The sequence below is a fragment of the Chenopodium quinoa genome, unplaced genomic scaffold (genome assembly GCF_001683475.1).
Source record: "Chenopodium quinoa cultivar QQ74 unplaced genomic scaffold, ASM168347v1, whole genome shotgun sequence".
In the NCBI taxonomy this organism is placed as follows: domain Eukaryota; kingdom Viridiplantae; phylum Streptophyta; class Magnoliopsida; order Caryophyllales; family Amaranthaceae; genus Chenopodium; species Chenopodium quinoa.
The window spans coordinates 3,174,849-3,199,351 of record NW_018742815.1 but is presented as its reverse complement, the minus strand read 5'-3'; the positions used below and the strand labels follow the sequence as shown (position 1 = coordinate 3,199,351).

Here is a 24,503-nt window from a genome sequence, read left to right as displayed (position 1 = left end):
CGATGTCTGAAAATAAAGTGACAAAGTCCCAACTTTATATAAAACGAAAATAGCTAACCGGTCAAAAATCTCTTAAAACCCAATTTCTACTCGATCCATTATTTTTTTCACCAACCTATGCCGACCCGCTAATGAAATGGAAATACTAGTCCCAACTTGATATAAAACAAAACGCGCTAACTGGTCAAAACCACTTTTTAGAACTCGATTTCAACCCGATCCAATTTAACCGATTACCAAACTAACCCGAACGATTTTAGCACCAAACCGAGTATAAACCGAACCGATATGAATCGAACTAGCATTAACCCGAGTAAACCCGCCCCTGAACCGACCCATTTCAAAATAATCCGTTCATGACCCGAACCGATATGAACCCGGACCGACGTTGACCCGGTAAAACCGCCCCTGAACCGATCCGTTTCAAACAGGTCAGATCATGACCCGAACCGTTTATAAACGGAACGGGCATTGACCCGGGTAAACCCGCCCCTGAACCGACCTGTTTCAAACCGACCCGATTATTAACCGAACCGTTTAAAAACCGAACCGGCATTGACCCGAGTAAATCCGCCCCTGAAGTGACCCGTTTCTAACCGATCTGATTATGACCCGAACTGTTTATAAACCGAACCGTTTATGACCCGAACCGAATTTAAATCGTACAAAAATAAACCGAAACCGAACCGACCTGTGACTAATCAAAACCGAACTGAACCAACCCGCTGTCTAAATGACACCGTTTTAACCCGAACCGTTTCAAACCAAAACCGTTTCAAACTGAGGTCAAACCGAACTGCCAGACCGAAGTCCCACCTCTAGTCTGCATAAATTATTACTTGAGAGGAAGATGAAGATATTGAAGGTGGGGTCGTGGGAAGTGGGGACACGTGAGAATTAAGGAAATTTTGGAAGCATTTTTGTTTTTTTATTATTTATTATTTTATTTTATTATTTCTGACAATTTGGTATTTTGTTCTAATTAAAATGTATTTTATTTATTTATTTTTTCGTATCCCCGTTTCTTAATATTTTAAAATATCCATTTCCCCGATTTTCCGTTTTTGTTTTTCCCGTTTCTGTGCAACCGAACTACAGAGTCTATAAGGGATGGATAGAGCATGACTCATGTCCCATCTCCTTTAGTTTTTTTTTTATTTTATTTTTATTTATTTTTTTGATGGGGACATGCACTTTACTACAAACACCTCCATCTTCATTTTTGCTAACTTCACTCACTCTTAATTTAAAAAAAATGACTCCATGTCTTATACCGGACCATCACGCGTCCAAAATCAACCCCCACGGCCACCGTTAAGACCACCACAACTAATGACTCATTCGACGATCCCATGGTAGATAATCTCAACAACCCAACTCCTCCGCCACCCTCCTCACCTACCTCCGGAACCCATGTCTAGACTTATTCTGCTTCGTTCAACATGCATCTACAGTCAATGGTTTGTTATAACAGATGCCTAATTAATTGAACAAACTAAGTCAACAGTCATTTCCGACTTCTTAGGCATGTCAATTGGCCATTTCTGCTCATTCTTAGCTAAGGCATGTCAATTGGTTGTTTCTGCTAACTCACTTGTTTTGCTTGCTGACTTGTTGACCATTTCCGACTAATTGACTATTTAACAACTTGGTCAAATAATACTCCCTCGGTTTTTTTTAATGCTCCATTAAATAACGGGTAGAGTTTGTATATAACAATACTCCCTCGGTTTTTTTTAAATGCTCCATTAAATTTTTTTTACACTATTCTCCTAATTTGGCCGACTTTTATCAATGTTTGTGTTTATAAATACTTGTTGAAATCGTCTTATCTTCATTCTGATTTATTCGTTCAACTTGTTCTAATTGATTTCACCTTATATATATATGTATATTGTCAATGGTTTTTATAAAACTAATCGGAAACATAAAAGTCCTTACGCATGTCAATTATTCTTTTCCGCTTGATTTCACCTTCTTAGGCATGTCAATTGGTTGTTTCTGCTGGCTGACTTTTAATTTGAACATTTTCGACTAGAAATTGTCACAGATTTCTTGGATTCAATTGCCACATCATCAATCCATCTTATTATGCTCCAACAAAATAAAAAGTGCCACTTCGACACCAAAACACAAGGTAAATTCACCTCCAATTGAATGTGATGAATTGATGATAAACATGAGCATATCCATAGATAAGTACATAATATAATGAACTAATGAGATATCATATATTATGTTTGATATTATCGTATTTTCTATTTATGTGAGGATATATTTAGCAAATATTATCTACAGTTATTTAGTTAATATCCTATTATTCTAGGATATCTTTGGATTTTAGAGGAGATCATTGTAAACAATATATATTCACGTTGAAATTAATGAGAATGACAAGTCATTCATTCTCTCTTTTACTAATTTATCATGGTATCAAATCTTATTATGAGTTGTTTTGTGATCTGGGTCATTATTATGGACAATTCACATTTGAGGGAGAGTGTTGAGCCTATGAGAAGGAACTACCCCCTTTATTGCTATATGATTTTGAGGTGGAGTCGTATAAAGTGGACGCTCGTGGCGGGTGTAGTCTAGGCCCGTTTGTCATGGTAGTAAAAAAAAAGGCCTAGAATGCATTTAGGAATAACTTTAAGTATTGGACAAATTATTTATTAAATACATAACACAAATTGCTTAATTCATAAGGATACCTAGATTACATATATTATTAATAAATATTTTTTTTTGACAAAGGATAAATATTATTAATATTAACATTAATCATAAAGACATAATGTTGTGCCAAATAATGGTTAATTTTCTACGTTCTCAAGCTTAGCATCATTTTCTTTCGAAGATGCATTTGACCAAAACCAATTGGTGAAGGCGTCAAGAGTATTGGCATCGGCTCTGTAGTGTTTCTGAGTGAACTCAACAACATCAGCCCATGTAAAATCTGGATACTTCCTTTGCTTATTCTCTAGTATTTCCGATGGTGGTGTAACGACTTTGTGGTCCGCCGGGCATAGGAAGAACGCCATTGTATTCCTCGCCACCTTCTCGTTCACTATTGCCCGGTGCAAACAACTCTTGTATTCCCCGTTCGTCATAGCCTGCATTTCATTTTAAGGTTACACACGTAGTTAATAAAAAAAAAAAAAAAAAAAATTACAGATTAGTTTTTGCATTGGTATTTTAAATTGACAAATGATACAAACATGTATAATATAATATATATGAGACGTTGATATTCTTAGACAAGTGCTAAACTTTATCCTGTGATTGATTTTTTACGTTGATTATAAATCAATGTAAAAGTAGTCAATTTGAATTATGTATAAGTTACATTATGCAATAAATGTGTGTGAATTGTAAGACTAGAATGCATTGCTTGTAATGTGCACTCAAGTCATCAAGTGTGAAGCACCTCGTGTATTTGCACAATTGTACATTCTTCTTTGAAGTCTACACATGTAAGATGCATGTTATAGATTATAGCAAGATTAACAACACACAAAAGCCTTTTAATTTGGGTGTACAATGCAATTTATTGACTAATTTACCCAGTCGTTTCTTCTTAATCCGTTTGGCAATATATACTCGATTTCTTACAGTTTTCAATTTATCTATAAAACTAAAAGTAAAAAAAATATAAAAAATTAATGAATCTAATAAATTTTCAATCACATTATAATTTTTTTTTACACAATCATCAAATATGTCCAGAACTTTTTTACTTTAAGGCGAATATCAAGAGTAAAACGACAAAAAAGAACGGATGAAATAGATTTCTCAAATCTACGCATACTATTGTTGGGGACAAACTCATGCTTGGATTTCCCTATCTATATATAATGAGGACAATATGTTCAATACCCCTATTTTAGAGGCAATAATTGTAGTCCAAAAGGCCAATATTTGTCTATGGTATGTCTTATTAAGAACAAAACAACATAATCATCCTGTTACCTAGGAGTCTACGAGAATGGTGATAAGAAACCGTACCATCAAGGTATCTCCAATGTTTATGACTAGTGCATCATTGCGAGGTTCGACTAAATGCCACTCGTTGTTGACAAACACTTCTAGACCTTCAATTTCATTTTGGTACAATAATGTTAAGGATGTCGGATCGCAATGCGGCCCTGTTCCTAGGACTAAACTTGGCTCCTCGCAAGGCGGGTAATGGTTCAATCGCATGATCGAGTTTGCATCCTTGTAGAAATCGCGGTAGTAGGATCGTTCTACTCCCAAACTGATAGCCATTAGTTCCAATATCACTAGGGATAGTTTTTGCATTTCGTTGCAATAGTTTTTGTAAACCGTCCTACAAAAGTATAAATAAAGGTCAACTTAAATCAGGTTATATAAATATATATATATGATATATGTCCCATACTAATTTCATTTACGTGAAAATATTAATAGAATAATTAAAATATGATAAAATAAATTAACACGCTTAAAATGTTTTTTTTGAAAGTCCATTCAAATTTATTATCATATGTGTGGACTGACTTAAAAATAAAGAATACAAAATTGATTATTCAAATAACAACTAATTTAAATTAAATAAATATCAAAACAGATTTGCTCTCCAAAAAATCTCCAAAAAAAAAAGAAATCTTTGATGATCTTCTCTCATTGGTAAAATATCATACCCTAACTCATTTCCATAATATGTACATTAATCAAAAATTAAAACATAAAATACATGAACAAATAATGCAATTACATTTAACATGACACTTATCTTTCTTACATCAGCAATTGATGATAAATCTCATTTAGACATTAGATAATTGAACTCCTACCACATAAATCACATGAACTTCAAAATTTTTGTTAGTCGGTACACTATTGTTTCATTAGTCCATGTTCAATTCATTTAAAAACTAATACTCTGTATTATTTAAAAATAATTTCACTTTACTATAAAAATAATTTTAATTTAGTAAAAATCAATAAATCTTAGAAAAAAATAATAATAGAGGATCAGTAAAAATAATTTTAATTCAGCAAAATAATTTAAATTCAGTAAAATTAATTTCCAGACAATAAAAATAAGGTAAAGTGAACTAGACATAAATCATTCCCAAGACTAGATCATGTATTAGCAACAATAATATTTATTACTCCCTCCTTCCCTAAATTACATTCCTGTTTCTAGCATTATTCCTCACATAATAGAGGAAAACAAGCATGTAATTAAGGGACGGAGGGAGTATTTACTTATTATGCGCTTACCCCATAGGCTCAAACTCGTTGCCTAACGCCGAGGTGAAGTAATCCACGACAGAATCGCCGTCGGACTTGGTACGGTGAGGGAAAGATAGCGTCTCTTTCCATGGTAAATTCGTCGTCAAACGATCAGCATGAGCCACGGACAAGCCCCATAACGAACCACGCATTTTCACGACCTTTGCCTTTTCTGAGGGTGGTAGACTAAAAAACTGACCAATGTTGTTGTAAGCCTCATTCAAGAGTTTTGGGTAAACCCCATGGTTAATCACTTGAAAAAAACCGTGATTCGCACAGGCTTCTTTGAGAGCTTCAGAAGCTTTTTTGGTGGCCGTTTCGTCTCCCCTAATAAAACCTTCAAGGTCAATAATTGGGGCGTCGAGTTTCTTTTTAGGTTGATTGATATCATCACTAAGAGACCAAATGAAATTTTTTGGGACATTGGTAGTTTGTTTTTGCATCATGGAATTTTTCTTTTGGGATGGTTGATTCCATGGTGTGACAAAGCTAGTAAGAATGGAGACACTTGAATCCATTGTTTAATGTTTAATAATGAGTTGTATAACAACAAAATTGAATGAATGAAAGTGTTGGACAATTGGAGGTATTTATAGGGAGATACAAAGTTGTAACTTAAGGTGATTTGGGCTGGTAAAAAAAATAAAAATAAAAAAAAAATCCTAATAATAGGATTATTGTTAGGATTTTGAATGGGATTTACACGTAAGTCTAGCTATATCAGACAAGATATTGCCTAGACATTATCTTACTTGATCTCTCTTTACTTTATTTTTACTAAATTGAAATTATTTTTACTTATCTAAATTCATTTTTTGTTGTACTTAAATTTTTTTTGTTGATTAAAACTTATTTTAACAAATTTTCTATTATATTTGTTTTTCAAAATTATGATTTTTGCAGATTAAAATTTATTTTTATTGAACTAATCCTACTTTTGCTAATTAAATTAAATTAAAATTATTTTTACGAAATATTATTTGAATAAGGCATTGAAAATAGGGCCTTAGTTCAACAATAAGGTGATTTTATTTTCATTTTTTATATATAATTTAAAACAAATCAATAAGGTCTTGTTCTCTTCAGCTAACTCTGGTTGAGCTTAAATTTTTTTACTGAAACAAAATGATTTATATTGATTAATATTTATATATTTTCTTTAAATTTACTGATTTTTACTGATTAAATTAAAACTTATTTTACTAAGATTTTCTTTAATTTATTCAAATAATATTCAGTAAAAATAATTGAAGTTCAGTATAATAATTTTATTTTAGTAAAAATAAGTTTTAATCATTACAAAGTAGTAACTTTAAAGAACAAATATAATAGAAAAAAAAAATTCAGTTCAACAAAAAATTAAGTGTAAAGAATATAATAAAGCCTAATTAAACATACCTTAGTAATGTTTTATGAACTTAATTTTAATTACATATCATTTGAATATGGTGAAGTGAACCAGGCCTAATCATATTATGATGTCATTTGCTTAATTGTTAAACATTGTGATTTTCCATACATAATAATAATAAAAAAATGATTATTTGTCAATCTTAATTTAGGAAATAAATCATCTATATTAGGTAAACAAACTAATTGCATTATAACTGTGATTCTATCTAGAATTAAATGGACACTTGGACACCTATGAGAGATTCTTAACCCCTAATTCATTTAGTTGAGTCATCAATGACTAAATAAAATTTGTATTGAGCGGTAGGCAAAAGCTACACATATAACTGTTGTATGTGCACTACAAGAAAAAGGTTAAATACCGATGGAAGTTTTCCCTTGCAAAAAGGCCAATTTCCGTCGCAAACAGCATTTCCGACGGAATTCCGTCGTAACGTTCCGTCGCAAAACCTTTCGTAGGAAAAAAAAGAATTTCCGAGGGAAATTTCGTCGGAAATGTCTTTTACGACGGAAATACCGACGGAATATCTTCCGTCGCAAGAAAATCTGACTTTCAAGTATCATCCGTCGCAGATTTACGACGGAAAATTCCCTCGCCAAAATTCAGAATTTGCGACGGAATTGTATTTCGTCGGAAAATTCCCTTGCTAAAATATTATTTGCGACGGAAAAATCCCTTGCAAAAAGATTATTTGCGACGGAAAAATCCCTCGCAATATTCCGACGGAATTTAAATCCCTCGCAAACTTTCAACTTTTGCGAGGGAAGTTTCCGTCGTTAAGGATTATGTGGAATGTTCTTCATTTTTCCGTCGCAAATCAATTCGCCAAACTAAATATTAATTATAACCATCGCATAATATAATTCACAAAGCCAAAATTCTAGTTGTCCAGCATTAATAAACTATGTTCCTGCACCTAATATCTGTGAAAATTAAAATCATAAACCAATTTCGGAAATATAAATATATATATTCCACAAAAGCTATTCTGAAGTTAAACATATCCAAAAGCTACATAATATATAGTAATTCTACAAAAGTAGGAAAATCATCAAACGCTACATAAATTCTAATTAACTACTTGTCCGTACTACATAAACCTAAGCTAGGCTAAAAAACTGCAGGGGTACCCTGGCTTGCTCCTCCACTACCCGGGTCATCCCTAGGGTCTCGTCGCTGAGGCTGAATGGTGGAACATGTGTCGTTGCCAAATCGTCTCATGAAGTCATTCCACCTCTCCTCGACTCTCCTTTCCATTTGGGCTACTTCAGCTTGAATTTGGGAGGAAAAAAGAGAGGAAAAGTATTATGAGGGGCCCACATGATGTCATAAGGTGGTTGAGAAGCTAAGAAATTTTGGTGTTTCAGAAAAAAGTAGGAGGTAATTTAAAAAAAAAATAATAATAGTAGGTGGTAATTGCTAAAATGAAAACATTAGTAAGTGCTAATTATAAAAAAAAAAAAAAAAAAATTTAATTTTTTTTAACCTATAGATACTGACACGTGTACAATGTGGGGGTCCGCTAACGGTTTTTTAGATGGCGTTAGTAAGCGGTGGAGAAATCCAATTTTTTAGTTTTTTTATGGTGTTATAATCAAAATTTTAAATTTTGTGGTGTTATAATCAAATTTGTGGAAATTTTGTGGTGTTATATTTTTAAAAATCCTAAATTTAATTCATCAAATATTCTTTAAAAAAAAACTTTTTTTTTTTTTTGCTCATCTTTTCATTTGGGTTGTTCATCTTCTCCATTGATGTTCATCATTCATGTTGCTATTCATCCATCATTCTCCATTGAAGCTTTATTTTTTATTTTTTTTCAGCAAATACTTGTCTCCTTCTCAATGTCGAATTCAAATATGTCGCCTTGTTTTAGATTTATTCCTATATAAACCCAAAACAAATTTAATATCTTTCAATTTTTTTTTTGACAATCAATATTTTTCAAATTAATCCATCTTAAAATTTTCAAATAATGTTTGGTTTCATATTCTTCATTTATATAATTCAATGAATTTAATATTCCAAAGGAAAAATACAGTTTAATAATTCCAACTATGGGCGATTTACTTTAAATAATCCAAACTAAAGATTATTATTTAATAATCCCAACTTTGGGGGTAGTTTGCCTTCAATAGTCCCAACCAGTCAACAACAGGTCAATGACCTATTATAACAGATGACCATGACATGTGTCAACACGTGAATGGTCCAAATTTTTTTTAAAAACCTAAAAAAAAACTGTAATTTAATTTAAAAAAAATAAAAAATAAAAAGGAGCTCCTTAGGGATGGCAGTGGGTCGGGTTAAATGGGAGGCCCTCCCCACGATGGAGGGAGGTTTGGCGGGTGATGGGGCGAGGATGGGTATAAAATGTGTACCCGCCATGGGTGATGGGGTGGGTATGGATTTTAGAGTAGACTCGCCACATATCCGCCCCGCCCCATACCCATCTTATACCCGCACCATATTTATTTTAAAAGAGTTTAGAATTTATGAAACTTGATACCCTCTAAAACCCAATAAGCTTGAATAATGAAAATCCCAATTTTCTTAACCTAATTTTATATAATTGTCATTAATGTGATACAATAGAGCATCATGGCAATGGGTTTGGGACGGTTTTGGGGCGGGTATGAGGTGGGTATGAATATCCAAGTGGGTGATGAGGCGGGGACGGGTCTATCTTGTACCCGGTGGGGCGAGTATGGATGTGGATATTCACTACTAGAAAACGGCTTAATACCGACGGAATTTTCACGACGGACCTATTTTTCCGTCGCAAACTTTAATTTCAGCGACGGAATTAAGTTTGTTGCTAAAATGCGTCGGAAAATATGATTTGCAACGGAAATTCCCTCGTTAAATTTGCGACGAAATTTATTTCTGTCGGAAAATTATATTTCCGACAAAAAATTCCGTAGCAAAATTAATTGCGACGGAATTTTCCGTAGGAAAAAATTTACCAACAGAAATAAATTCCGTCGCAAAAATTTTAACTAGAAATTAGGTTTGTAAACCAGAAAGAACAAGGAAAAAAACGGGGGAAGAGAGGGAAAGAAAGAAAGAAAGGGAGAAAGAGAGAAAGAGGAAGAGGATAATTTTTGTATAATTTTTTTTATTTTTATGTTTTAATTTTTATTTTTTTGATTTAACCCTTACTACCACCAACACCCCTTTTTTCAGGTTCCTCCACCGTTCCGCCTCCTACCAGAACCACCACCACCTTCATCCTCCCGCCGATAAATTATCAAACATAATTTTACCTTTTTTCATTTTTTTAAAATAAAAATTGACATTTTACACCTTAAATAATGTTTAATTGTTATTATTTGTAGGATTTGTATCTTTTCCTTGCTTTGAATCTCAATAAAAAGTGCAGATCTATAGGTTCGTGACATTCTAATTTCTAAAATTTTTATTTTAGTTTATACCTGGCATGTTAGTGACTTAGATAAATGTTAGTTTAGTTTGCTTTGGTTTTATTATAATAAATAATAATGGTTGATATGTTAGTTAAGTTTAATTTGGTTTGTTTTTTTATAATAATGTAAGACATGACATGTTAATTTTGTTTGGTTTATTATAATAATAATGTATGACATGATATGTTAGTATAGGTTGATATTTTATTATAATAATGTACCGCATGACATGTTAGTTTACATTGATTTAGTTTATTATAATAATGTATGTTAGTTTAGTTTAATTTATTATTATTTAATAATGTATGTTAGTTTTGTTTAGTTTAATATAATGTATGTTAGTTTAATTTAATGTATGTTAGTTAATTTAGTAAAAAATATTTATTTTATATAATTTTAAATGTAATGATTACTATATAATTGTTTATATCAATTTAATTACGAATACTAGTTGTTTATATATGATTGTTTATAGGAAAATTTGATTTTTTCTACCTATCAAACACATCGAATTGAATTTTTCTACCTATCAAAACTTTAATTTTATTTTACTACCTAACATATGCCCTCTGTTTAAAAATTGCTACCACTAGCTAAATTCTGTTACTGTTGACGTTAAGGGGGCCCACTCCAACGTCTATTTCCCCTTCCCCTTCTATTTAGTTGAATTGTACCAACGTAATTGCTCCAAACTTCATTATCTTCATAGCGATTTGTTGAGGGATTAATAATTAAAATCTGAAGCAATTTTTTTTTAAAAGATTAAATTGGTGAGGGATGTTGATCAGTAGTGGTTGCTGTGCTCTGAAATTTAAGGTTAGTAGCTTAAATTTTTGCAATTAATTAGTTTATGCGACACTTAGGGGAAGTTTGAATTGCGATTTATTTTAAAATTTGTACCTGTGAATTGTTTTTGTTAGTGTTTGGGAATGATATTAAAGCTTAATTTGATTTGGAAATGGTTTAATTGGTTGTTAATTGCATTTATGTTTCTGGGAATTAATTAGGGTTCATGTATTTTGAAATTGGGGGTTTTTAATTGTGAGTTGAATGTTTAAATTGATGTTTTATTTTCATTCAAAACCTATGTATGACTGTAATTATTGATATACCTGACGTAATTGCAGGCTATAATGGCAATGGTTAGGTTCTCTCCATCAAAACAGAGGAAATGTGACTGTGGAATCCCTATGGGCAAGCTGACATCATGGACAAGAGATAATCCTGGTAGGAAGTTTAAAGCTTGCAAATTTTATGATCCTAAGACTGAAACAAGGGGATGCAAGTGCTTTGAGTGGGTTGATGAGGAAGATGGAACTGAGTGGCAACGCGACGTAATCAATCAACTCCTTTTGGATAAAAAACTAATGAAGGGAGAGATCAACACACTGCAATCAGAACTTGAAAATTTAAAATGCCAAAGGAGGTGTTTGCTAAATGAGAATGACAACCTGTCATTGAAGTGCAAAGCTCTAAGTTCTGAAAGAAGGAATTACAACAAGGAAGGGCAGCATATTTGTCTTGGTGGTTGTAGAAATGTAGTAGCAAGTTTGATGTGTCTTTTGTTACTGATTGTTGTTGTTTTAGTTGTATTGAAATGAGACTAGGGTAGTGAAGTGTTAGAGTGGGTATGCATTAGTATGTATGAAGGAATGTATGAACTTGTGAATGTAATGTAATGAATTTGAATGAAATAAAGCTGAAATGCTATTATATTTCATGGCTAGCAAAATATGAACTAATAAAATAGGCTTTCTTTGCCCATTGCATAATAAGCACAGAAAAGAGTTAGCCAAATACTATATTTCATAGCTAGCAAAATAAGCACACAACAGTGCATCCAAAATACCAAGTTTCCACATTGCACAAAAGTCTAACAAACTAATTGTTCCTTAGTTGCTAAATATTACAGTACAGTTGAAAGAGTTAAGAGTTAATAATTGTTTTGGCACTATGATTAACCCCACCAAAAAAAAAAAAAAAAATAAATAAAAATTGGAGCCTAAGTCTTCTGTTTCTTCCCCTTTCCTTTCTTCAGTGTCTGTTGCTGTGGTACTGTTGTTGTTGTTGATGCCTGTGATGCTTGGGTGCAGGCTGCATGATCTTGAGACCTTGTTTGCAGTCAGTTAGCTCAACCTCATATGAGTCTCCTCTTGAGACTTGCACTATACAGTGCCTTGCAATCCTCTCAATCCTTTCAAAAAATTTATTCACATAAGGAACCAATTTCCCATCCATTTTTTGTACAGCCTCCCATTTCTCATTATGTCTCTTCATCATATACCTTCTTAACCACTCCATTTGAGTGAGTATTGGCTTGTCCCTAGCATCTCTAATGACAGCATTGAATGTAATACCCGAGATTTTAAAACCTGATTTATTATACGCTAATATTTATTTTATTAGCTTAATTAAAGTTTTGTCTCTGTTTTAACAAGAACGAATGTTTTAATCTTGAATTTTATTTTAATATTATATTATTTCAGATGCTAATTTTAAGGAAAGTAAATTATTATTTTACAGCTTATTTCCGATCAGTAAAATGTTTAAAGATTTGTATCAAAATATGTATTTTTATCCGAGAAAATAAAATGACCAAAATACCCTTATTCATACAAAAGGACAAAACCCACCTCTTTCCGCCCCTTTTTCTTCACAATTAAGTATTGAAGGCCTTATACTTGCTGTTAATTTTATATGCCCAAATCAATCAAAGTTAATTTATTAATTTGAGCCCAATTAAGAGCTTATCCCCATGGAACAAAAGACAAAAAGGCACCTCTTAACTCCCTTCTTCCTTCACGGTTAAGTATTGAAGAGGTGAAGTCAAAATTTTGCTTCTCAATATTGTGTTAATCACATACTACTTAAATCTTATCCTATCAGTTCACTTGTTCTCTTTTAAGTGTATAACAACAAACAAGTTATACTCCATGATCTCCTATTTGGGCAAGGCAACGCCACCACCACTACCACAATTCAATCATCTCCACCGTACCCTTCCCCTGCTCTAAGTTGCTACTCTCATGCACCGACCCAGCTCGCGCAACCACCTGGTTCACGCCCTTCTTCTTCCTCCTCCATTTATAGCTTGTTCCATAGAAAAACCCACTACTCCATTTGTGCAAGTCAAAGTGAGTATTTTACTCTTCCCCAATATAATTTTGAGTATAAGTTTAACTTTTATTTAGATTTATTCTCACTTTCTTTGAAAATGATTATGTATACATTTTGGTGATTAGATATTGATAGTGTATATAGTATTATGATGGAAAACTTATTTTGCTTAACATAGATATAATAGCTTTGTTTTTACTACTGCTATGTACTGGTATATTCATGAGATATAGATAAGTATTCATTTCTTGTTATTAAAAAGAATAAGAGTAGTAACGTAGTACCTATAGTTTTCTAAGTAGTTGTATAAGCATATTACGTAAAAAGGTTATACCTTGTCATTTCTTAAAATGAATTTTTGTTGATCATTTGTTTATAAATCCTACAATGCTATGTATTTTCAAACAAGATAGTAAACCTTTTTTAAAAAAAAAGAGCTTTAAAATGAGTGAATTATTATATATCTATCAATTTCCCTACTAATACTATAATTTTAACTTTTGTTATATAAAAGAAGAATCGAACCTCAGAGCTCAGTGAGAACGATAGAATAAAGGCTAACAGGAAGGTTATCAGACTGTAAATCGAGGTAACGGCTATTGCTAGTAACCGCAATTCCCTTCAAAATGTGTTTATAAAAGCATGATGTCAATTTTGAAAGTTAATTATATCTCTGGATTTATTGACTTGCGGGATGATGAATGTGTTTATTAATGTACTCCAGTCTAATGATTTATATGAATGATTTTATTGATAAACGTTGTTTTATTGATCTTTGGATCTTACGAAAGTATGTCATGAATCTATGAATGACTTATGTAAAAGTTACACAACATGATAAATAACAGTGAAAAACCTAGTCCGTCTGGCAGTATATGTTTACAGGTTACTTTTCGGTCATGCATGTACCCATGGGGCATTAGCCCAGCTATGTCGAGCATCTGCTCTATGTTATGGGCACCGGCCCATCGCGGAAGACGTTCCGCCATGTCATACTTGCCAGCGACTAGCATGTTAATATGAACGTTATATATATATCATTATATGAATTTTATTAAATGTTTTAAGATACTCTATTCTCCCTGTTTTGTTAACTAAAATGAATTGAAATGATGTTACACTACTAGAGTAGTTCGTTACTGAGTCTTCGGCTCACCCGTTTTTTATGTTTTTATGTTTTAGGTACTGCTGGGGATGATGGAGACGAGTAGTAGCGAGGATTTTACTTTCAGTTATCACTTAATAGTAGTTATAGTTTTAATTTGTTTAATTTGAATAGTAAGACTAAGCTACTTAGTAAAGTTTGAGATAAGATAGGATTTTCTATTATAAAAATTAAGAATAATGTTTGTTATAAATAGATTACTATGTTTTATAAATCAAGTTTGTTAATTAAGTATGTTTGTTGCCTTGTAAATCTCGTGAGGGATTTACGGCAGTGACGTCCCGACCGTGTTAGGTTAATTCCGCTGCTAAGATTATCTTAATAATTGAATTAGAGGTTGGGGTGTTACAATGTGGTATCAGAGCAACGGTTCCTGTGAAACCCTACTGGTTTTACATTTATATATAAAGTTGATTAGATTTTTAGAATAAGATCACTAGCTAATAAAATATGTTTTAAATATATATATATATATATATATATATATATATATATATATATATATATATATATATATATATATATATATAGAGAGAGAGAGAGAGAGAGAGAGAGAGAATTGAGTGTGAGTGTAGGAACGGGATAAAGGGGTTTATTTTTCCATTCTTAGTTTTCTTTATCACATTTGATGTGCAGAATGGCAAGTTACAAGGGAACTACCGATGCCTCCAAAGAAACCCATAACGATGTTTTTATAAGAAATGAAATGGTCCACGAAGAAAACGTCCATGAGGAAAACAACAAGGAGCAACCCTTGGAGGAGTACGAAGAAAGAATGGGACGACTCGAGAATGTGAGTACGTTGTTAGCTGAACTAGTTCAAGATTCTAGGAAAAAGAAATATACAAATGAGGAAGATAGTGCGTCAATGTTTAAAAAGTTTTCATCCCTTAACCCACCATCATATGATGGTAAGCCTGATCCAGTCGAGTTTGAAGATTGGATTAACCGGATGGATCAGTTGTTCGAGACCTTGCGATGTCCTGAAAGAATGAAAGTTGATTTTGCTACATTTTATCTCACCAGTCAAGCAAGTTTATGGTGGAAGGTCAACAAGGAAAGTAAGAATGAGTCTGGATTTAGTTGGACCAAACACCAAGAGTTGATGCGAGATAGGTTTTATCCATTGTCTTTGAGGAGACAAAAAGAAGATAAATTCCTCCACTTGCAACAAGGAACCATGAGTGTGTTGGATTACGCAAACAAATTCATGGAGTTATCAAGGTTTGCACCAGAATTAGTATCAACGGAACAATCTAGGATGAATCGTTTCGAACGAGGTCTCCATTTGAAATATCAGGACAGACTATCATCTCAACAATTTACTTCTTATCAAGATATGGTTGATGTAGCAGTTAATGTGGAAAGGGTTGTATTACTTCGAGAGGCACAAAATGTTGGCTATAAAAGGAGGAATGATAACCAAAACCAAGGAGGAACAAAGAGGCAAAACCAAAGTCAACAAGGGGGTTACTCTGGTAATAGAGGACAAGGTCAGCAAGGAGGGAACAAAAATCAGAATAATAGATCTCAAGTAGTGTGTGCTAAATGTGGAAGGAGAAGCCATACTGAGAATGAATGTCGTGTCGGTACCAATACTTGCTACCGATGTGAGAGTCCTAGTCATTATATTAAGGATTGTCCTAAGTTCATAACATTTACACCAATTTCAAAGGGACCTGCTCCATCTGGTGCAGATCGAGGAAGGAACAACACAGGAGGCACAAACCGAAATCTACCTCGACCACCCACAAATGGAAGAGTTTATGTGATGAGACAGGATGAGGCAGATAATTATGACACGGTGATCACTGGTACTTTCTCTATCCATTCTTCACATGCTCATGTTCTCTTTGACTCTGGAGCATCACATTCTTTTATTTCCCCAATATTCGCCAATAGTTTGCAATTGAAACCATATTATGACTTTCTTGGCATAAGTGTTTCCCTCCCTACTGGAGAAACCGTAAAATGTGGAACCATGTATAGAGACTGTCCAATTATTTTAGAGGGAGTCGAATTCCCAGCTAATTTGATAGCTTTTGACTTATCTGAGTTTGACATAATTTTGGGTATGGATTGGTTAACTAAGCATGAGGCCAAAATTGATTGTGTTGAGCAAAGTTTAACCCTTAAGGCTCCAAATGGAGAAAGGATATCCTATCAAAAGTTTGAAAGAAAACCAAAGATCCAAATAGTCTCTGCTTTGAAAGCTCACCGGATTGATAAGAGGATATGTGGTTATCTTTGTAGTGTGGTTGACTTAAACCCATCTGAATCATTAGTAACTAACATTCCTATAGTTTGTGAGTACCCAGAAGTCTTTCTAGAAGAGATACCTGGCATGCCACCACCAAGAGAATTAGACTTTACCATCAAGTTAATTCCAGGATCGACTCCTATTTCTAAAGCACCATATAGGATGGCACCAACTGAATTACAAGAATTAAAGAAACAATTAGATGAGTTGCTTGAGAAAGGATACATTCGACCGAGTGTGTCACCTTGGGGAGCCCCAGTCTTGTTTGTGAAGAAAAAGGATGGAAGTTTGAGGTTATGTGTCGATTATAGGGAGCTAAACAAGATCACAATCAAGAACAAATACCCTTTACCTCGTATTGATGATTTATTTAACCAACTTCGAGGTGCAAAAGTATTCTCAAAGATTGATTTGAGGTCTGGATATCACCAACTCCGCATTAAATCTGAAGATGTTCCAAAAACTGCCTTTAGAACGCGATATGGTCATTATGAGTTTGTTATAATGCCATTTGGGTTAACTAATGCACCAGCGGTGTTTATGGATTTGATGAACCATATTTTTAAACCATACCTCGATAAGTTTGTTGTTGTTTTTATTGATGACATTTTGGTGTATTCCAAGAATAATGAGGAACATGAGGAACATTTTTTTCTGGGTTTTTTTTTTTCTTTTTTTTTCTGGGTTTTAGTTTTCTGGGTTATTTTTCTGGGTTTTTTTTTAATTTTTGGGTTTTGTTTATATTTTTGTGTGTTTTTTCTGGGTTTATTTAACCGATTTAAATCGATTTATGGGTACCATGCATACTGTTCTGGTTTTTATTTTTATTTCGCAGCTTATTTATTTTATTTAATCGATTTTTGTTTGATGCAGGTATATTATTTAGATGTAGATGTTAAATCGAAGAATAAAGATGCTGCATTATTGATTTAGGTGTTATATGGGTTATTTTTTAATTTTAATGTTGTAATTTTTTTTTGGTTTTTTATTGTAATTTTTTTTTTATTTTAATGTTGGAATTTTAGTCTTGTGTAATTTGATTAATTTAGTTCTTTTAAATTGGACTTGTTGTATGAGTAATTTAGTTGTAGTTATTAATTTAGTTTTTTCACTCTTAAAAAGTGTACAATTACTAGATACTGATGAATATATATATATATATATATATATATATATATATATATATATATATATATATATATATATATATATATATATATATATATATATAGTTTCTACTACAATTTATGTGAAATAAATGCAAATTTTTTTTTTTGTTTTTTTATTGGCATTATTGCCACCGGTTAACCGGTGGCAATACTTGTTAATACCATTAAAAAAAAATTGCGGGAAGCATTATTGCCACCGGTTAACCGGTGGCAATATTTGTTTTTGCCACCGGTTTTGAACCGGTGGCTTTTTAATAAGATTATTGCCACCCCCCAAATGGCCACCGATTCAAAACTGGTGGCATAGGGGGGTTTTGAACCGGTGGCCAATTCATATTTTCGTCTAGTGTTAGGTTCAATGTTATCTAAGTACACAAAGGCATCTTCAGATAGGAACCTAATTGATTCCATTGCTATTTCAAAGTCAATCTAGCAAAACAAACACACAAAACTAGCAGGAATGAATGACTGACTGAACTAACTACTCTCACATCAAACTAACTGAAAACAGTCACATAACAAAGAAAACCACAAAGACAAACAATGCAAAGCTCAATCATAGTCATCTATTTAAAACAGTAACATCAAAAAAGAAAGAAAACAAAAAGGAACCAAACTCACAGCTGTGGTAGCCCTTGCTCACTCCAGAACAACTCTTTGAAGGTTGAGCCTGTGAATTGAAGCTTAAAGTTGGCCCAGATATGCCTCACACAGTACCTCTTCTCAGCTAAAGGTACTGCCAACTCAAATGCTTCAAGTAGGCCCTGTTTTCCAATAAACCACTTACACTTATTAGATTAAACATAGTTAGAATTCAAATAAAAAAAAGGAAATATTGTAGTTAGCAATCACCTTTTGTCTGTCAGACATGAATGTCCAACCACCACCTTCACATACATCACCAAGGTCCTTTTTCAGACACTCTAAGAACCAACACCAAGTCTTTTTATTCTCCACTTCAACTGTAGCCCATGCCAATGGGTAGATGTTGTTATTTCCATCTTTGCCCACTACCACTAGAATTTGACCTGGGTATGCTCCCTTCAGATGGTAGCCATCAACTCCTATCAGAGGTCTGCAGCCTTTAATAAACCCACTTCTTAGTGGCTGGAGACAAATGTACATCCTCAAAAACAATGGTCTCTCAGGGCTGCTGTGATCACCATCAACAACTATGTTCACCCCAGAAGCAGGGTTGTACTTGATTACAGCCTTTCCATAATCATACACTCTGGCATATTGCTCTGCAGCTGACCCATAAATCTTCAGCTTAGCTCTAGCCCTAGCAAGCCACCCCTTTGAATAAGTGATGTTAATACCTAAGTCACTAAGCACCCTAGCCTGTAAAGATTTGATTTTCCAGCTAGGATTGTGCCTCCATTCCTCAACATACCTTTCAGCAATGTACTCAGCATTTACCTTGGAGTTCATCTTACTCCTCATACACCTATGCTTCAGAATCAATTCCTTGATTTTCCAAGCACTGCTGTTATGCAGTCTTCTAGCTATCACCTTAAAGGGGCACCTTTTCACCTCCTCACCACACTTGCAATTTCCTGGCAGATTGCTTCTCTTGGCATTCCACTCACAATTACACCTTTTTTTGCAATATGTTGTTACCCTTTCACCCCCATTATGCAGATAGTAATACTCATATCTGTTCTTTATTGCATGTGTCCTCAAGGCTTTCCTAAGTACCCTACTGTTAGTGAACTGCAGCTTGTTCACAAGCACAACTGGTTTTTTGAAATCAGTTTCTTCATGAAACCATGGACTTTGATCCTCATCTTCATCTGACCCATTCAAGCTTCTAAGCTCATCTGACTCAGACCCCTCATCCTCCAAATCTGGTTCCTTACAACAGAAATCCTTAACTAGTTGCTTCAGTTTCTCCTCCCTTTGCACAGCTAAATCCTTTGTCCCTTCATCCCCATATTTCACAATCTGCAAACTCCTATTTACCTCACCTAAAATAGTATGAGAACCTTGTTTGTTAACCTCATCATCATCACTATATGCCTCTTCTTCTCCAGGCAACCAGCCTATATCTAGATCAGACTCATATGAGCTGGATGAACCAGACCCTGAAGCATCCTCATCCTCATCATCCGAATTCAGAGCCCTTCTTGCTTTACTTACCCTCCCTTTACCTTTCCTTGTCCCTTTACCAGGACTCACACCAGAACTGCCATCTTCTTCTGTTACCTTACCCTTCCCCTTATAAACAGATCTAGAAAATCTAGGGGTTCTCCTCACAACCTTCTCTTTCACTATCTCTTTTGTTTCAGGTATTACAGACAGTCTTGGACTCCTTCTCAGTCCCATTTCAGCATGTGTGTTTGAGTTTTTTTGGCTTTCAGGTGGGCTATTTTTCACTACAATTGCCTTCTTTTGTCTTTGCTTTGAGGTGGGCTTTGTTTGGGTTGGGTTACATGTATATGCAGTGTGGCCTTACACAAATGTAGATGACTGGGAAGTGGGGTTTGAAGTGGAATGCAGCTGGCTAGAAGTGGGGTTTGAGGTTGGGTTATTGTCTTCAACAAAAGTGCTTTGGGGGTCCTGACTAGGGGGAGGGTCATCAGACACTGTGCAATAGACCTCTAAATACCCATCCCTATACTCAGATTCTTTTAACCCTTGTACATCCTCATTCGTTTCTATCTTTCTTTTACCAGTCATCCAAGTCTTACCTTTCTCTTTGAACCACAATACATAGATGTTAGGTACAACATATCTCATGTCCCTAAACCCTTCAGCGCATAAATACCTTAAGTACCCTACTATTAACCATTTCCTAGGGACATCCCTTCTCCAATAAGTGAACCCTGCCTCATACACTTGGTACGGGACTCCACTACGATTTTTAAACACAAAACCCCCATGTATTCTAAGCTTTATATCAACCACATCAAACACAATATCATCAACAGTAGCCATGTGTTTAATCTATAGTAAGTTAGAAATAAACAAATCAAAAACTATTTAATTCATAAAGAAACACATAAACAATTCAATTAATTAAAAAAGGAGAATTGCATCAATTTTAATTTAGTGTAATTGTATAAATTAATCAAATTCGCACTAACCTAGGGTTTAGTGTAATTGCATAAATTAATCAAAAATACCCCAAATTACATATAAAATTGCTAAATTACCACCATTTTCGGACCACTTTAAGTAATTAGGGTTTCATACCTTGTCCTCAAGCCTTGTCAGCAGATTCTTCCGACAATGGTGATGTTTCCTTCCACCTGGGCGTCCTCCCCTGCTTCGCTGTATCACACAAAAGCTTCCACGCAAGCTAGTTCAACCCCCAAGTTGCAGATAAGACCTGATAAAGAAAGGTGGGAAGGTGACAGATGAGAGAGAAAGATTCAAGGTAAAAAAAAACTTCAATGAAGTTAATTTTGAGCGTTGAGGGAATTCAATGGAGAGAGAAATGAAGTAATTAGGGTGGCAGGGGGTAGATTCGTGGAGAGAGAAGATGGCAAGGAAGGTTAGTTAGTTGAGTGGGCCCCCTTAACGTCAACAGTAACAGAAAACGTTAACTGGTAGCAATTTTTAAACAGAGGGCATATGTTAGGTTGTGAAATAAAATTAAAGTTTTGATAGGTAGCAAAATTCAATTCGATGTGTTTGATAGGTAGCAAAAATCAAATTTTCCTTGTTTATATCAATTTAATTATGATTATGATATATTTGGTTTACTTATAATGATTGTGTTATGTAATTTGATTGGCATATTTTTAAATGAGCGTGTTATATTTACTTGATATATTTTTGAATGAATCATTTGCATCATCATTTGCCTAGATGCCCGTTCAAGGCATACTCATTAGGAGTATGTCTTGGATAGTCCCCGGTTGGGACTGTCCTTGGACGTTTATTCTCACTTAGGTGGTGAATGTATGCCTTGTTATTGATTCTAGGGAATATCCTGGCTTATCATTTCTCTACAATGTTCTCTAGGTACATATGACGGGTTATCAAATAGCCTACATCGTGTACTTGGAGAACATAAGGGAAATGCTGCCGGATTTTCCATATAATTGATAACCTGGCATACATTCGCTAGTCAGATTAAATGTCCAAGGATGGGTTAGGTTGGAGTGATAAGGACCTTTGGACATCATGTACAATCTTATTATCATATTTTTAACATTTAGATGGTTAATGAATATTCAATACGCGTTGTGTAGACACCCATTTGTGTCTCCCCAAAACCAAACCCGGTGATGAGTACCTTTCACGTCGAATCATAATCGAATAAAGCGAAAGTGTGGAAAGTTTAGTGTTGCGGATAGTTTTAATTTCTTTTCTCTTCTCTCTGTTTTTGAAAACTTATTTTAAGAAAACAGCCAATCAAGTTTGTTTGGTCCATGATATGGGTCCAATAGTAGTGTAGTTGGATAGGGCTTGACAAAATCTTTCCAACGATATATTATAAGCCCAATTCCAATGAATATTGAGGAAGTTATGGTCAATTTACTAAACTGGGCCCGGTTTGAGCCTTTTATGCGGCCCAATGATCTAAGGGAAGGCCTAATATGATTTATCATTCCTAATGCAATTAGGAATGGTTTTAGTCTTCTAGATTCTTCTAGAATGTTCTTTTCACTCCTAATTCAATTAGCATTGATAAATTGACTTTTGTTGACTTTTCAGAGTTTTAATTAAAATCAAAAAGCATTTTCGAGGAAAATATACGATTTTATCCTCCAGTACGACAAACTTATCTGATTTTCGAAAACACGTCAAAAATAGGCCTAGCGCCTGTCTCCAGGCATTGGCGCCAGCCATTGGCGCCTGGTGCTAGCCATTGGCGCCTGGCGCCAATCAGCTGGTGCTGGCGCCAGCTCTGTTTTGCGTGCGCCAAGTGCTCTGTTTTATAATTTTATCTTTTTGGCTGATTTCTCTATAAATAGCGTATTAAAAACTCCGTTTTGATCCATCAACAATCAGTTTTAATTAATATTCACCTACAATCAGTTTTCATTCACAATCATTAGTTCTCTAATTCTCTCTTTAATCATTCACCAATTCTCATCAAGTTTTCTTCTTTAATTCATTAATTCATCTTTCTCTTTCTTTTTCTAACCTTGCTTTTTCATACAAAATTCCGCATTCATTAGATCTAGAAACACCTAGCCATATTCGAAGTTGCCTTCGCCCTAGACGTGAAAGGTTTAATTTCTGAGGGTTTGGTCCCAAATCTCTCTTTCAATTATTTAATTTAAGTGTTTGATTATTATTTTCCTTGAAGTTACTAACGTGTGTATTTTGTTATTAGAAAGAGGTACGAGGCATCGAAGTAAGTACTTTAATGGTTTTTATTGATGTTTTGATGTAGAAATCATGTTTAGATTATAATTATTAATTCCTAGTATCATGTCTAGGGTAATTTTAATACTAAATATGATTGTTATGATGCTTCCTATATTCTTCCTAATATTTATGATTGTTAGTATCATGTTAGGGTTAAAGATTTGATTTTTATTGCTTAGTGACATGTTAGGGCTTGTTATTAATCTTGTTAGTATCATGCCTAGGATCTTGCTATTATTATGCTTTAATATTAACATGAACATGATTATGATTATAATTGTTATAATTTATGATGATTATGAATATTATTATTATTATTATTTTGATGATGATTATTTTATTTATGATGATATTATTATTATTATGATTATTATAATGATTGTTATTATAATTTTATTGTCATGATATTTATTTATTTATTATGTTGCTTGATACATATTATATTTATTGTTATTGATTGATCACACCTTTTATGCATGTTTAAAGGGAATTTGTACTTGTAATCACGCATAATAAGATAATTAATGATCTTGTTTAGGGTTAATTTGATTATAATTTCAAGTGATCGCCAATAATAGTTTATTTGTGCATTAAATTCAACCAACATAGATAAACAGGTTTAGGGTTAATCCTATTGATTGCATGTTAGTCAGAAAGCGCACATGAATACGATCAGAATAAAGTAGAGGCCTATTATTAGGGCAGGTTCAATCTCTTTTAGGTTGGATTTGTGCCTTCATCCCCGAACCCTTATTTGGTTCTAGACCTTATGGAGTTGACGATCTCTTGGATTGTTAAGGGGTGTAACCTTCACCCTGTGAACGGTTTACAAGTTCCTAAAACTTGTTGGCGACTCTTTTGCTCTATCTTCTTCCCTTTTGGACGCCACCGTACTTAAGTGTATGATCACAGTGGGGTTCAAGCTTGGGGTTAACGCTTGAATTTATTCCTCACACGTTGTGACTAATGTGATTATACATATTCGTGAGTTTATGTAGAAGTTGTAATCATGAAACGAACAGAACGTAGCTGGATGTATGAAAGGAAGGTTGGGCATTCCATTAATCCGGAATTTGTGAAAGGGGTAGATGAATTCCTTAAATACGTGGAAGACCATCCCGAGAGTAGCAACCCGAATGAAGTTAGGTGTCCATGTTTTAAATGTAAGAACAAACGACTTTGGGATGCGGAAACTATTAAAATTCATTTGTACCGCAAGGGTTTCATACCTAATTACTATGAGTGGATGTGTCATGGGGAAGGCTTTCCGGGAGCTCCTGAAGGACCGTCAAATGAATACCGTGAAATGGTTTTTGATTCTTTTGGTCATAATGAAGATCAAGGGCATTCAGAAGAGGCAGAGGAGGAG

The 24,503-nt window shown here is 33.9% G+C and overlaps 1 protein-coding gene and 1 long non-coding RNA gene across 2 annotated transcripts; one reads left to right on the top strand and one right to left on the bottom strand.

The window, feature by feature from the left end:
• Positions 1-2,717: 2,717 nt before the first annotated feature.
• Positions 2,718-5,916, bottom strand: LOC110725468 (gibberellin 20 oxidase 1-like). The gene is made up of 3 exons (XM_021904941.1): positions 5,248-5,916; positions 4,006-4,327; positions 2,718-3,113 (listed from the first exon to the last, which is right to left on the bottom strand). The coding sequence occupies exons 1-3, from the start codon at positions 5,775-5,777 to the stop codon at positions 2,814-2,816; spliced, it is 1,152 nt and encodes a 383-aa protein (XP_021760633.1). The 5' UTR covers positions 5,778-5,916; the 3' UTR covers positions 2,718-2,813.
• A 6,946-nt stretch (positions 5,917-12,862) lies between these two features.
• On the top strand, positions 12,863-14,657 carry LOC110725754. The gene is made up of 3 exons (XR_002512219.1): positions 12,863-13,232; positions 13,730-13,804; positions 14,398-14,657. It is a non-coding gene; the product is annotated as an uncharacterized LOC110725754 (long non-coding RNA).
• The last annotated feature ends 9,846 nt before the right edge of the window (positions 14,658-24,503 follow it).